At 40.0% G+C, this 16,546-nt stretch overlaps 1 protein-coding gene across 1 annotated transcript in view; it reads right to left on the minus strand.

Moving 5' to 3' along the window:
• Positions 1–303: 303 nt before the first annotated feature.
• Positions 304–16,546, minus strand: part of LOC124256022 (calpain-7-like) — a 68,110-nt gene continuing 51,867 nt past the window's right edge. Inside the window, 4 exon segments of the mRNA XM_046689935.1 lie at positions 304–3,804; positions 5,477–5,569; positions 7,199–7,338; positions 7,894–8,105. Of these exon segments, the coding sequence (XP_046545891.1) occupies positions 3,660–3,804; positions 5,477–5,569; positions 7,199–7,338; positions 7,894–8,105 (590 nt within the window). The 3' untranslated portion in view covers positions 304–3,659.

The following is a 16,546-nucleotide window of genomic DNA, read 5'->3' on the forward strand; positions in this document are numbered from 1 at the left end:
AGAGACACCACTTTAACCTCTTGCCTAACCAGCTGCACTATATCACCACAGAAAAACAAGGGGCATCAGCTTGGAGAGACACCACTTTCACCTCTTGCCTAACCAGCTGCACTATATCACCACAGAAAACCTCTTGACACTACTTCCCTAACCAGCTGCACTATATCACCACAGAAAACAAGGGGCTTCAGCTTGGAAAGACACTACAGCTTCCAGGCTAATGAAAAGATGTGTTGTATATATTAATGTGCTGTACCTATAAACTGATGATTGCTTCAAGCACAATAAAAAATAACACAGGCACGTTCTAAAACATATTTATTGAATTTTATGTTTTTACATATATTTGCACACACCGTACCTTTCCCAAATATTCAAATTTGTGATATGTACATCTGCATGCACACACGCACACACACATGTTTAACCATGTAAATCCCAAGAGGGTTGAAGAGGAGAAATAATCCCATACATGTATATCCAATGGTGAACTATCTGACTTTATGAGTGACACATGACATCACATTCCACCCAGAGAGTTCTATTAGTCCAAACTAATCACCAGGCTGCACTATCTAGTCCTGGCTACAGCCAGGGCACTGATAGGTGCTGGAATGCCATATCCCAGGCTTGAACAAAAGATAATATGACAAAGTTCCACATCTCTGGCTCAGTACCACAATCTTCGACCTAAGCCAAATCATCCTGATGGAACATCATCACCACCAGACACACGAATGGTGTCCAGGATGAGGCTGGGAACAGACACACCAAACAAAGGGATTAGCACTGAATATAACCAGGCTACCAAGAGATGGTAGTATGCCATTGTTTCATGAATAGGTTCGGGTGAACCATGCCACTGTACCTGCCACGCCGTCACATTTTCCATGATATGATGCCATAAGGGGCCATAAGTTCTAATATCACAGAATGAAACAATATATACATGTATGTACATGACATAAAGTATGCAGGATGTTGGACCAAAATTACAATGAGTGAATTGGGTTTTACAACACTTTTAACAGCATTATATGACAGTGGTTTTGTTTAGTTGAAATTTTTCTATTGTAAAAGTTGCAAGATGTGATTCCAGCATTAATGTCAGCAGATTGTAGCAACTGCAGGCTATGAAAGTGAGTTACAACAAACAACTGATGTGAATCAACTGCTTGGAGCATGAACTGAGGAATGAACATGGCAGAAAAAGAACAACATAAAAAGCTGTGACTACCTGTAATTGCAGTATATTGCTGAGAGAATTATGCTGAACAAGTGGTTATGAAACTCAAGGACACCTCATCCCTGTGGCCAGACATAATTCCTAAAGCAAGAACCCCTGCCTTTTTGGCTGCTGTGACACCATGGTTTGTACATGTTTGGGATAACCACACAGCATGGGCTGACATTATTCTGAAACGGTTCATTCCAGTGAATAATGTTCAATTCTCTGGCAAGCTTCTGTCAAAGAAACTATTGCACTGATCACAAGCCGATGATGATGTGCCATCCTGGCTGACAGGAATAGGATACATCAGATTAAAGGGGGAAGTGATTTAAAACAGGGTCATGAGGTCAGACCATTAACATGTAACTCATGTTTACATTTCAGTGGAATGAGCCACTGTGAGCTCCTTTCATCCACACAGCATCATAGAATACAGATTTCATTTCTGAGTTTATTATAGCAATTGGGCATAGTTTCCCATGTACATGTGTACTTGGATAAAGAGGTGCCACTGTACTGAATATTGCCTTTTGTTTGCTTAGATAATCTCCAACTTCAAATCATGCATAGGTACAACTTGTGCATAATAAGCTAAACTTTACTTATAACCTCAATCAAATATTTACAAAGTATGACATTTCAGGGCAAAATAACCGAACAATTTAGATATTTTATGTTCACTAGCTTATTGCTTTCATAAATAGTTCTTCTTGCTACAAGTGGCAAATATGTCACTCTCATCTGACCATATCCAGACAGAGTTTAAAGCACACAGTTAATCATGTTATACATGTTTTGTAACTAGACGTCATGGAAAACAAATAACATACAGGCAGATATGGAAAACATTCAGGTATCATATAAATTATCACAACATACACCATGTTACCTTGAGGGAAGGAGGTACATGGTCACGTGTGGAGATGCTCACGCTAGACGGACCTGGCGTTGAGGCCACATTTAACCATCAAGTGACCATAAACAACTAACACTGGACAGTTCAGATCAATAATGGGATAGACATGGATGCTGTAAACAATATACAGTTATACTTGCTGATGAAAGCACTGGAAGGCACTGTACCTGTAACACCATTGTCACAACCAAAGACTTGAGTGAATGTCTTTGCAGATAAAAGTCCAACTTTCTAGTTCAAAGGTCAAGACTGTTTCACAGCCACTTCATGTCATACAAATGACCAAGATTTGACCAGTACTGACATGACAATGTTTATCGACATGGATTGTTCTGAAGGGATGACGCCATTACTTCACAGTAACAACATACTGTATGTGGTTAACAAACCTTGCAACAGATACTGTAAATCTTGAACTTAATGAAGCTCAATACCAACACACTCAACCTGAACAGAATTTAGAGAGAAAACTAATCCATGAGGTTAACCTAAGATGTATTTAATCAAACATTAATTCAAGCAAACCAAATGGTCACTGTTAATAAAATCACCAAATCTCCATGTAATTGCTCATTAATGTTTGAGTGACTTATTTCAATGAACTGGTACTTAATACAACTTCTTCTCCATAAACCCAGAATAAATAGCTGTTGCTATGTTCTATATTATATTCCATATTGTTTTCACCAATCTCCCTGAAATCATGTGTGAACTGAAGATAACTTCAATGTTATTTACATGATTAGATTACTGACATTGATACCTTCAAACATTGAAACAAAACCTAGGTTTGCAAGGAATGGATTAAAGTCTCATAAGTGCCATGATTTCACTCGTCCTATTTGTGTTTTACGTCAGTGTTGTCCACGATGCCCCACAGGTGACATGAGGTGCACTGTTCCACACCTATACAACATCTGGCAGTCAGTGGTCATCTCAGTGCTGTACTTATGGTTATTATTTCAATATATAGAGTAATAGCTGCAACTAACATGATATTAAATTTAATCAATCCCAGTTCAAATAATAGTTTCAGATATAATTGCTTCCCTTCATTGCCTCAAATTATTTTGCATTAGATTAGTGGGTATTTTTTCTAAAGTTCTAGAAAATGTGTGTACAGTCAATTCTAGCTTTAGACAAAATACAAACAGTTATCTTGATCTTTGCATATAAATAAAACAATGCCCTGCAGAACAGGAAATCCAATTTCAAAGGTAACTCATCATGTCTAGTAATTTAACATTTCTTGTGCCTGTTTGTTGTCCTCATTTACTTGCAGGGATAGCTGGGGAGGCAGTCAATATTGAGACATAAAAGCATACTTTCAAAAATGCAGTCAAAGACCACTTACATCTTTGCAGTTATTTAAACTTTAAATTTCAAGATTTACAGTATATTCTTTCTCTGACAAATGCACCAAATATATCAGCATGAATATTACTGGACTCTGCAAGATCTTGTAGGAGATGTTCCATGGAACAGGCCATGGAGGTTGCAGATCACTAGATATCACTGTAGTGCTGAGATCTTCAAGGCAACATTGCTGCTGATATCAAGGAAGAATGGTCCTAGCTTCCCAGGTCTGAATGTACATGGCTGAATGTTGTAGACGCCACCAGAGATGTTGTCCAACTGTAGCACACAGTAGCCTGGTCTGCAGCAGAGAAGACAGAGTCAGTAGTCGCACAAACACACAATGGTGACTTGCTGGGACCAGCTGTAGAGGGAATATTGGAGTGATTGTGGGAGTGGTTTTACGCCGCTTGTAGCAATATTCATATCGGGGGACACTATTGTACCCATGTGGGGAATCGAACCCGGGTATTCCACATGACAAGCAAACGCTTTAATCACTAAGCTACCCAACCACCCTCTGAATATTGGAAGTTGAATCATCTTGTATACGACATTTGTACATGACAGAGTTATTCAACTAATCTTCTGATATCACACTGATAGTCTACTGTTTTACTACATGGATCCTATATCACTGATATCACCTGGACAATATGGGAGAAAACACTGATATCACCTGGACTATATACCATCAAAACTGATATCACCTCAACAATATACCAAACACTGATATCATCTGGATTACATACCATCAAACACTAACATCTCGACTATATGGCAGCAAGCACTGTTATCATCTGGACTATGTGAAAGCAAGCACTGTTATCATCTGGATTATGTGAAAGCAAGCACTGTTATCATCTGGACTATGTGAGAGCAAGCACTGTTATCATCTGGACTATGTGGGACAAAACACTCATATCATCTGGACTATGTGTGAGAAAACACTGATATCAACTGGACTATGTGGGAGAAAACACTGATATCATCTGGACTATGTTTGAGAAAACACTCATATCATCTGGACTATGTGGGAGAAAACACTGATATCATCTGGACTATGTTTGAGAAAACACTGATATCATCTGGACTATGTGGGAGAAAACACTGATATCATCTGGACTATGTGGGAGAAAACACTGATATCATCTGGACTATGTGGGAGAAAACACTGATATCATCTGGACTATGTGGGAGAAAACACTGATATCATCTGGACTATGTGGGAGAAAACACTGATATCATCTGGACTATGTGGGAGAAAACACTGATATCATCTGGACTATGTGGGAGCAAGCACTGATATCATCTGGACTATGTGGGAGAAAACACTGATATCATCTGGACTATGTGGGAGAAAACACTGATATCATCTGGACTATGTGGGAGAAAACACTGATATCATCTGGACTATGTGGGAGAAAACACTGATATCATCTGGACTATGTGGGAGAAAACACTGATATCATCTGGACTATGTGGGAGAAAACACTGATATCATCTGAACTTCAGACCTGCCTACCCTTTTAAAGAAAATAGTAAGATCAGCTAAAAAAATAGTAAGGCAGGTGCATTTGATAATAAGGCATGTTAATGTCAAGAAATAGAGGAAAAACATAGCTGGTTAAAATCTTAATATAGTGTTTAATAGTCAAATGTGGTGTTGATCTAATTAACGTTTTTTAAAGTCTTTCACTTTGAAATGAAGTTTACCATCACTGTAAGATGCAAAGATTATTTATATAAAATGTTTATGATGCGACTTGTTTTTCAGTACTTTATATACCATAAATGACTCTGTAAATAGCATGGGCATGCCTTTATCTAGTATTCTACCATTTATGTGTACAAGTCGTAAGGAATTTCAGTATGATAATAAGGTCGTAATTTAGCACCAAAAATAGTAAGCTTTACGCCAAAATCGTAAGGAGCCAAGTCTGGGACTTGAAGTCAGAAAACCACAATTTCACCTGAAATCTCCTGATGTCTTCTTGGAGAAGGATCCGGGTGCCTTGGGTACATTCTGACTGACTGCTATCACCTCAAACCCAACACTGTACACTCTGAAATACAAATGTGTTGTTGACTTCTAGAACAATCTTCAAAACCAAGTTCACCAGATGCTACAAGTGGAACAGTGCACCTTTGTGCACCTGAAATCAAGTCCATTGAACGGAGAGGGTACCTCTGTGCTTCAATAACCTGAGACAGTGAGTGCAATAGTGCACCCCTCTACTTCAATAATCTGAAGCACTGTGCTTCAATAACCTGAGACAGTGAGTGCAATAGTGCACCCCTGTGCTTCAATAACCTGAGAGAGTGGGTGCAATAGTGCACCCCTCTACTTCAATAATCTGAAGCAGTGAGTGCAATGGTGCACCCCTGAACTTCAATAACCTGAAGCAGTGAGTGCAATAGTGCACCCCTGTAATTCAATAACCTGAAGCACTGAGTGCAATAGTGCACCCCTGTACTTCAATAACCTAAAACAGTGAGTGCAATAGTGCACCCCTGTACTTCAATAACCTGAAGCAGTGAGTGCAATAGTGCACCCCTGTACTTCAATAACCTGAAGCAGTGAGCAATAGTGCAATCAATAGTGCAGTGAGTGCCCTGTGCACCCCTGTCAATAACCTGAGGCAGTGAGTGCAATAGTGCACCCTGAGTGACTTCAATAACCTGAAGCAGTGAGTGCAATAAGTGCAGTGAGTGCAATAGTGTACCCCTGTACTTAATAACCTAAAACCCTGTACCCTTCAATAACCTGAAGCAGTGAGTGCAATAGTGCACCCCTGTACTTCAATAACCTGAAGACAGTGAGTAGCAATAGTGCGGGGACCCTGTACTTCAATAACCTGAAGCAGTGAGTGCAATAAGTTAACCCTGTACTTCAATAACCTGAAGCAGTGAGTGCACGCGTGTACTTCAATAACCTAGTGCACCCCTGTACTTCAATAACCTGAGGCAGTGAGTGCAATAGTGCACCCCCTGTGAAGCTTCAATAACCTGTACTTTCAATAACCTAAAACAGTGAGTGCAATAGTGCACCCCCCTGAGGCTTCAATAACCTGAAGCAGTGAGTGCAATAGTGCACCCCTGTACTTCAATAACCTGAGAGCAGTGAGTGCAATAATGAGGCAGTGAGTGCACCCCTGTACTTCAATAACCTGAAGCAGTGTGACCTGTGCAATGCAGTGCACACCCTGTACTTCAATACCTGCAATAAGAGTGAAGTCAATAACCGTGCACCCTGTACTTCAATAACCTGAGGCAGTGAGTGCAATAGTGCACCCCTGTACTTCAATAACCTGAAGCAGTGAGTGCAATAGTGCACCCCTGTACTTCAATAACCTGAGGCAGGGAGTGCAATAGTGCACCCCTGTACTTCAATAACCTGAAGTGCAATAGTGCACCCTGTACTTCAATAACCTGAGGCAGTGAGTGGGAGTGCAATACCTGAAGCCAGGAGTGCAATAGTGCACCCCTGTACTTTCAATAACCTGAGGCAGTGCATGTAATAGTGCACCAACATGCTTCAATAACCAGACTAGTTATAAGCAGTGTAAGTAGAACAGTGGCCTCATTGAATGTAATAGTGAAGAAGGTTATAGGATTATTTGACACATTTCAAGTCACACCTTGCAAGAACCAACATGGAAAAGGGACTGACCAGTAGTTGAAGTATTACTCACTTGGGGCCCAGGAGCTCAATCTGTATACAGTTGTCTGTACTGCTGTTGTCTATGAGAATCTGGTAGATAGGGTTGTTCTTGTGTGTGTCCAAGTTGTTGGAACATCCACCAGCAGAGGTCTGAGTCCACTGACCATTCACCTGCAGTCAGGAACATCCCATCAGTTCAACTGATGAAGGAACCACACATATGCTGCTGTTCTGGTTTTCATTATATAGCAATCTATTCTGTTAGTCATTTCAGCCATTTTGATGAAGTTCTGAAGAAACATTAATATGTGCTGTCACGCTACCCATGTCAGGCAATTGTGCCACACATTAGTTCCTATGACACTCCTAATATTGTGCTACACATCTAGACACTGAGTCTATCTAGTTTGCTGAGAACATTCTTGATCAGTTCATCTAACACAGCTGATTCCTACCATGGTGCCAGACATCCTTTCCTCGTTTCAAATTTATCCATCCAATCAGTTGAAAGAAAACTTAAGAACAAACGGACACAAGTGGATAAGTCTCCCTTCACATCTAAAAGGCATGATATATGATGCTCCAAACACCGCGATATCACAGTCTGAGCTTCACACCATTTATCTGACTACATCCAATTGCATGTGTGCATAGAAAAGATGTGACATCTGCCCAGCCTGATACCCTCTAACAACATCATCTGTATGGATACCTTTAGCTACCCACCTTCTGGAAGTACTGTGACTTGTAGGGGTCCTTGTACTGCTTGAGAGAAAACTCACATGTGGAGTAGACCCTGAGTGTGTAGTGAATACTGTTGTTCTTCTCATACTGAGACACGACCAGCGTGTAGAGTGATGTCCCCTTGTTCTCCACCAGTTTACACAGGTAGTGTGGGCTGTTGATCCTCACTCCATCCTTATAAGGAGGAGGGTCATCTGCAATTGCCAACATAAAACACCATAACATTGAAATAGCATGCAACAAACTGCAGGAGCATGATGGTCAATAACAAATAGCATGATGTCAATCACTGGATTGTCTGCTCCAGATTCGATTATTTCGATTATTCTAGTACACAATGTGACACCTCACCTGCAGGGACACAATGAGAACCCTACTCTAGTTGTACTCACTGTGACCCTTCATCCAGTTGCACACCCTGTGACCCCTCATGTTATTTTAGATTCGTTTTCAAAACACAATCACATTTACAAAAATGGCCAACAGCAACTTTATTTCCTTCATCGCTTAAGAAACTTTTCTATTGACAAAACCATAATGACCGTTGTTTATCAAACCTTTATTCAAAGTGTGGTGACCTACAATTGTTTATGTAGGTATGGGGGTCTGTCCGCTCGCAACAAAAACAAACTTTTCAAAATTACTGGAGTGTCTTTTGAGTATATTCCCATTATCTATGAGCGCCAGATTGTCAAAAAGGCCCCTAAAATTAGAATTGATAGTTCCCATATTTTATCTCACCATTTTGAACTACTTCCGTCTGGACGTCGCTTTCAATTACCTTCCCTTAAAACAAACAGAGCTCGACAGTCCTTCATACCATCCAGTATTAATGCAACAAATGTGTGAATAGTCAATGCAACAAATGTTTCTGAATAGTCATCATGCATGCTGTTTTGATAACTCTGGGATAATAAAGTTTTAACTTACTCTTACTACTGGGGTACAGTGTGTCACTCTAGTACAGTATCTCATCTACATAGTACATTGTACTCATGTATCATCTAGTACATCTACTAGTACACTCATAACTGACCCCTCATACTACTAGTACAGTACTCTCTCATCTACTAGTACAGTTGTGACTTATCTTATCTACTAGTACACTGTGACCCCTCATCTACTAGTACAGTATCTCATCTACTAGTACACTGTGACCCTCATCTACTAGTACAGTACAGTACTCATCTCATCTACTAGTACACTGTGACCCCCTCATCTACTACTAGTACACTACAGCCCCTCATCTACTAGTACACTGTGACCTCATCTCATCTACTAGTACAGTAGTATGACCCTCATCTACTAGTACACTGTGACCCCTCATCTACTAGTACACTGTGACCCCTCATCTACTAGTACAGTGCACCTCATCTACTAGTACAGTGACCTCATCTACATCTACTAGTACAGTACCCCTCATCTACTAGTACAGTACTCTCATCTACTAGTACACTGTGACTCTCATCTACTAGTACACTGTGACCCCTCATCTACTAGTACAGTGTGACCCCTCATCTACTAGTACACTGTGACTCTCATCTACTAGTACACTTTCACTCCCCCTCATCTCATCTACTAGTACAGTATGTGACCCTCATCTACTAGTACACTACAGTGACCCCTCATCTACTAGTACACTGTGACCCCTCATCTACTAGTACACTGTGACCCTCATCTACTAGTACAGTATAGTGACCCTCATCTACTAGTACAGTACCCTTCATCTACTAGTACAGTATGTGATCCCTCATCTACTAGTACACTGTGACCCCTCATCTACTAGTACAGTGACCCCTTCATCTACCCTCATCTACTAGTACACTGTGACCCCTCATCTACTAGTACACTGTGACCCTCATCTACTAGTACAGTACCCTCATCTACTAGTGACCCCTCATCTACTAGTACACTGTGACCCTCATCTACTAGTACAGTGACCTCATCTACTAGTACACTGTGACCCTCATCTACTAGTGACGCCCTCATCTACTAGTGACTGTGACCCCTCATCTACTAGTACAGTGTGACCTCTCATCTACTAGTACACTGTAGACCCCTCTCATCTCTAGTACTACTGTGACCCTCATCTACTAGTACACTGTGACCCTCATCTACTAGTACAGTGTGACCCCTCATCTACTAGTACAGTATGACCCCTCATCTACTAGTACACTGTGACCCCTCATCTACTAGTACAGTACCCCTCATCTACTAGTACAGTACTGTGACCCTCATCTACTAGTACACAGTGACCTCTCATCTACTAGTACACTGTGACCCTCATCTACTAGTACACTGTGACCCCTCATCTACTAGTACACTGTGACCCCTCATCTACTAGTACAGTACACTGTGACCCCTCATCTACCCTCATCTACTAGTACACTGTGACCCTCATCTACTAGTACACTGTGACCCCCTCATCTACTAGTACACTACTAGACCCTCATCTACTAGTACAGTACGCTTCATCTCTCATCTACTAGTACACTCATCTACTTCTCTCTATCTACTAGTAGTAGTACTGTGACCCCTCATCTACTAGTACACTGTGACCCCTCATCTACTAGTACAGTGTGACCCTCATCTACTAGTACACTGTGACCCTCATCTACTAGTACACTGTGACCCCTCATCTACTAGTATAGTACACCCCTCATCTACTAGTACACTGTGACCCTCATCTACTAGTACACTGTGACCCCTCATCTACTAGTACAGTACCCCTCATCTACTAGTACAGTACACCCCTCATCTACTAGTACACTGTGACCCCTCATCTACTAGTACAGTGTGACCCCTCATCTACTAGTACACTGTGACCCCTCATCTACTAGTACAGTGTGACCCCTCATCTACTAGTACAGTGTGACCCCTCATCTACTAGTACACTGTGACCCCTCATCTACTAGTACCTCTCATCTACTAGTACTACCCTCATCTACTAGTACACTGTGACCCTCATCTACTAGTACAGTACTCATCTACTAGTACAGTATGCCCCTCATCTACTAGTAGTACACTGTGACCCTCTCATCTACTAGTACACTAATGACCCTCATCTACTAGTACACAGTGACCCTCATCTACTAGTACAGTGACCCTCATCTACTAGTACAGTGACCCCTCATCTACTAGTACAGTACCCTCATCTACTAGTACACTGTGACCCTCATCTACTAGTACACTGTGACCCCTCATCTACTAGTACACTGTGACCCCTCATCTACTAGTACACTGTGACCCCTCATCTACTAGTACACTGTGACCCTCATCTACTAGTACAGTGACCCTCATCTACTAGTACACTGTGACCCTCATCTACTAGTACAGTGACCCTCATCTACTAGTACACTGTGACCCCTCATCTACTAGTACACTGTGACCCTCATCTACTAGTACAGTGTGACCCCTCATCTACTAGTACACTGTGACCCCTCATCTACTAGTACACTGTGACCCCTCATCTACTAGTACACTGTGACCCCTCATCTACTAGTACACTGTGACCCCTCATCTACTAGTACAGTACGACCCCTCATCTACTAGTACAGTGTGACCCCTCATCTACTAGTACAGTATGACCTCTCATCTACTAGTACAGTACTCTCTACTAGTACAGTATGACCCTCATCTACTAGTACACTAGACCCTCATCTACTAGTACACAGCACGCCCTCATCTACTAGTACAGTGACCCTCATCTACTAGTACACTGACCCCTCATCTACTAGTACAGTACCTCATCTACTAGTACAGTGTGACCCTCATCTACTAGTACACTGTGACCCTCATCTACTAGTACACTGTATCTAATGATGTGTCACATGACTTGCCTTATGTATGATGTCACATGACTTGCCTTATCTATATATGTCACATGACTTACCTTATCTATGATATGTCACATGACTTGCCTTATCTATGATATGTCACATGACTTGCCTTATCTATGATATGTCACATGACTTACCTTACCTATGATATGTCACATGACTTGCCTTATCTATGATATGTCACATGACTTACCTTATCTATGATATGTCACATGACTTGCCTTATCTATGATATGTCACATGACTTGCCTTATCTATGATATGTCACTTGACTTGCCTTATCTATGATATGTCACATGACATGTCTTATCTATGATATGTCACATGAATTGCCTTATCTATATGTCACATGACCTGCCTTATCTATATGTCACATGACTTGCCTTATCTATGATATGTCACATGACTTGACCCTTATCTATGATATGTCACTTGACTTGCCTTATCTGATATGTCACATGACATGTCTTATCTATGATATGTCACATGAATTGCCTTATCTATATGTCACATGACCTGCCTTATCTATATGTCACATGACTTGCCTTATCTATGATATGTCACATGACTTGTGACTTATCTATGATATGTCACATGACTTGCCTTATCTATGATATGTCACATGACCTGCCTTATCTATATGTCACATGACTTGCCTTATCTAAGATATGTCACATGACTTGCCTTATCTATATGTCATATGACTTGCCTTATCTAAGATATGTCACATGACTTGCCTTATCTATGATATGTCACATGACCTGCCTTATCTATATGTCACATGACTTGCCTTATCTAAGATATGTCACATGACCTGCCTTATCTATATGTCATATGACTTGCCTTATCTAAGATATGTCACATGACTTGCCTTATCTATGATATGTCACATGACTTGCCTTATCTATATGTCACATGACTTGTTCTATCTAACATATGTCACATGACTTGCTCCTTATCTATATGTCATATGACTTGCCTTTATCTTAAGATATATGTCACATGACTTGCCTTATCTATGATATGTCACATGACTTGCCTTATCTATGATATGTCGAGTGAGGAGGATCCACACAGCAGCAGGCTTTGCTGGCCTTGACCTCCAGCCTGATACTGTGGGTTGTCACTAATATTGTAGCTGTCTTTCTTGGGACCTTCCCTTGGCATGCCAGGAACTGTTGGGGTCAGAAACATATACTTATATACTGCCCCCCATCAAACAATTATAGTACATAATCAAATATGACTGATATATACGCTACATCTCTAGAAATAAAGTGATGAACCAGTAATCACCCACATCCATGTAACCTTAGTGGCTTTCAGGAACAATGGTCTCCATACTTCCAACATGGCAATTAGAGGGGAAGGATGCATTACTGAAGAAACATATTATGTGTAGACAAATAAAGACCAAGCACCCTGGTATGTTGAAATAATGTCGCCCTCCTCCAGTTGGGTTTTACATCAAACATGGGGGGATCTGAGATTGCCTGTAATCACTTTGATAATGCTCTGTTGATGTCTGTTGAGATAGTGGTTGACAGTTACTGAGTGACAAGATTAACGACAAGAGACTGGCATGTGAAAGAATTCCAGTTGCTAGACTTCACTGGTGTATGTGCATGTGGTAGTGTGGAATAACTCAAGGACTCCAGTTGATGTAGAAGACGCCATAGAATGAACACAGGGAGTCATAAGTAGTCGATCCAGAACACACCTGGAAACACAATGATTACAGTGAAACATCAGGATATGTGTAAGAGCTAATAACGCAGTAATGTGTATCTATTTATGAGCACCATCATTCATCTCACACACCATAACTCATCTCACACACACTATAATTTCATTCATCACAACACACAATCACTCATCTCACACACCATCATTCATCACACACACCATCATTCATCACACACACCATCATTCATCTCACACACTCCATCATTTATCACACACCATCATTCATCTCCCACACGCCCATCATTCATCTCACACACCACCATTCATCACACACACCATCATTCATCTCACTACCATCATTCACACCATCATTCATCACACACACCATCATTCATCACACACCATCATTCATCACACGCACCATCATTCATCACACACACCACATCATTCATCACACACACCATTATTCATCACATACACACCATTATTCATTCTACATTAATTATTTTATCATAATACACACATTATCTAAGTCATCTCCTACAATTAATATTCATTCTCACACACTAATAGTCTATCAAGGACAATACAATTATCATTCATCAAACACAATCTCATCACTTCATTCTCACCCATACTAATATTCATCACACACACACAATTAATATTCATCTCTACTACACCATCCCTTCATAACACACTAATAACTAATCACTCATCTCTACACACTATTATTCATTCAATACACACACACTATCACCTAAGTATCAATAATACTCAGTATTCATCACACACACACTATCATTCATCTGGCACACACTATCATTCATTCTACACACACTATGCTAACTCATTCACAATACACACTACTTATTCATCACACACAATCACTCATCCCAATCTAATAACCATCATTCATCACATCATCAATAATCACCACCCACCACATCATCACCATCATTCATCACACATACCCATCATTCATCACACACACTATCATTCATTCACACACTATTATTTCCAATACACACAATTAATATTCATCACACACACACAATCACTATCTCACATATCATTATTCATATCACACATACCATCATTCATCACACACTACTGTCTATCACACACACTATCTATCACACACACCAATATCTATCTCTACACACTATCATTCATTCATACACATCTATAACTCCTCATCCCACACACACTATCATTCATCAATACACACACAATCACTTCATTCTACACACCATCGTCTATCACACACACTATCATTCATCTTTGGACACACTATCATTCATCTCACACACCTATCATCTATCACACATACCATTGTCTATCACACACACACTATCATTCATTCTCATAAACTATCATTCATCACACACAATTATCACTTCATTCCTACACATTGTCCTATTTCATCACACACACTATCATCTTATCACACACTATCATTCATCACATAATACTATTTATTCATCACACACACTACTATTCATCACACACACTATCATTCATCACACACACACTAATATTCATTCTACACACTATCATTATCGGGTGACACACACTATCTGTCATCTCACACACTATCATTCATCTCTACACACACCATCATTCATCACACACAATTAATATTCATCACAATAATACTATCACTTCATTCCTACCCACAATTATCATTCATCACACACAATACTATCATTCATCTCTACACACACTATCCTTTCATAACACACACACTATCACTATCATTCCTGCCATACTATCATTCATCACACACAATCACTATATCACACACAATCATTCAATACACACACACTATCATTCATCTCACACACTAATATTCATCTCACACACCTATTGCCCATCACACACACTATCATTTATCACACAATAATACCACCATTCATCTCTACAAACTATCATTCATCACACACACATACTATCATTCATCACACACATCATCTCTCATCTCACACGCCTATCATTCATCACACACACCATCATTCATCACACACACACCATCATTCATCTCACAAACTATCATTCAATACACACACACTATCATTCATCACACACAATTATCATTCATCTCACACACCATCATCCATCTCTTTACACCTATCATTCATCTCACACCTATCATTCATCACACACACTATCATTCATCACACACACACACCATCATTCATCTCACAAACTATCATTCATCACAGACACACAATTATCATTCATCATTAATAAAACCATTCTCATCTCACACACTATCATTCATCACACACAGTATCATTCATTCACACACCATCATCTATCTCACATTAATCTATCATTCATTACACACACTATTTCATCACACACACAATTATCATTCATCTCACAAAACTATCATTCATCACACACACACTATCATTCATCACACACACACCATCTTTCATCTCACACCATCATTCATCACACACACTCATCATTCATCACACACACTTATCATTCATCTCATACACACTATCATTCATCACACAGACAATCATTCATCACACACACCACATTATTCATCACATAATACACCATCATTCTCATCTCTACACACTATCATTCATCACACACACTATCATTTTTCCATCACACACACTATCATTCATCACATACTATCATTCATTCACACACAAAACCATCTGTCATCTCACACACCATCATTCATCTCAATAATACACCATCATTCATCACACACACCATCATTCATCATACACACACACCATCATTCATCACACACACAAACCATCTTCTCATCTCACACACCATCATTCATCACACACAGTATCATTCATCTCACACACCATCATTCATCTCTACACACCCATCAATCTATTATAATACACTATCATTCATCACACACAACTAGTCATTCATCTCACAAATATCATTCATCACACACACACCATCATTCATCAATAATACCATCTTTTCATCTACACACCATCATTCATCATAATACACCCATCATTCATCACACACATCTATCATTCATTCCACACACTATCATTCATCACACACAGACAATCATTCATCACACACACCATCATTCATCACACACACCATCACTA

This window comes from Haliotis rubra, unplaced genomic scaffold (assembly GCF_003918875.1).
Source record: "Haliotis rubra isolate DU_JTF1 unplaced genomic scaffold, ASM391887v1 Scf615, whole genome shotgun sequence".
In the NCBI taxonomy this organism is placed as follows: domain Eukaryota; kingdom Metazoa; phylum Mollusca; class Gastropoda; order Lepetellida; family Haliotidae; genus Haliotis; species Haliotis rubra.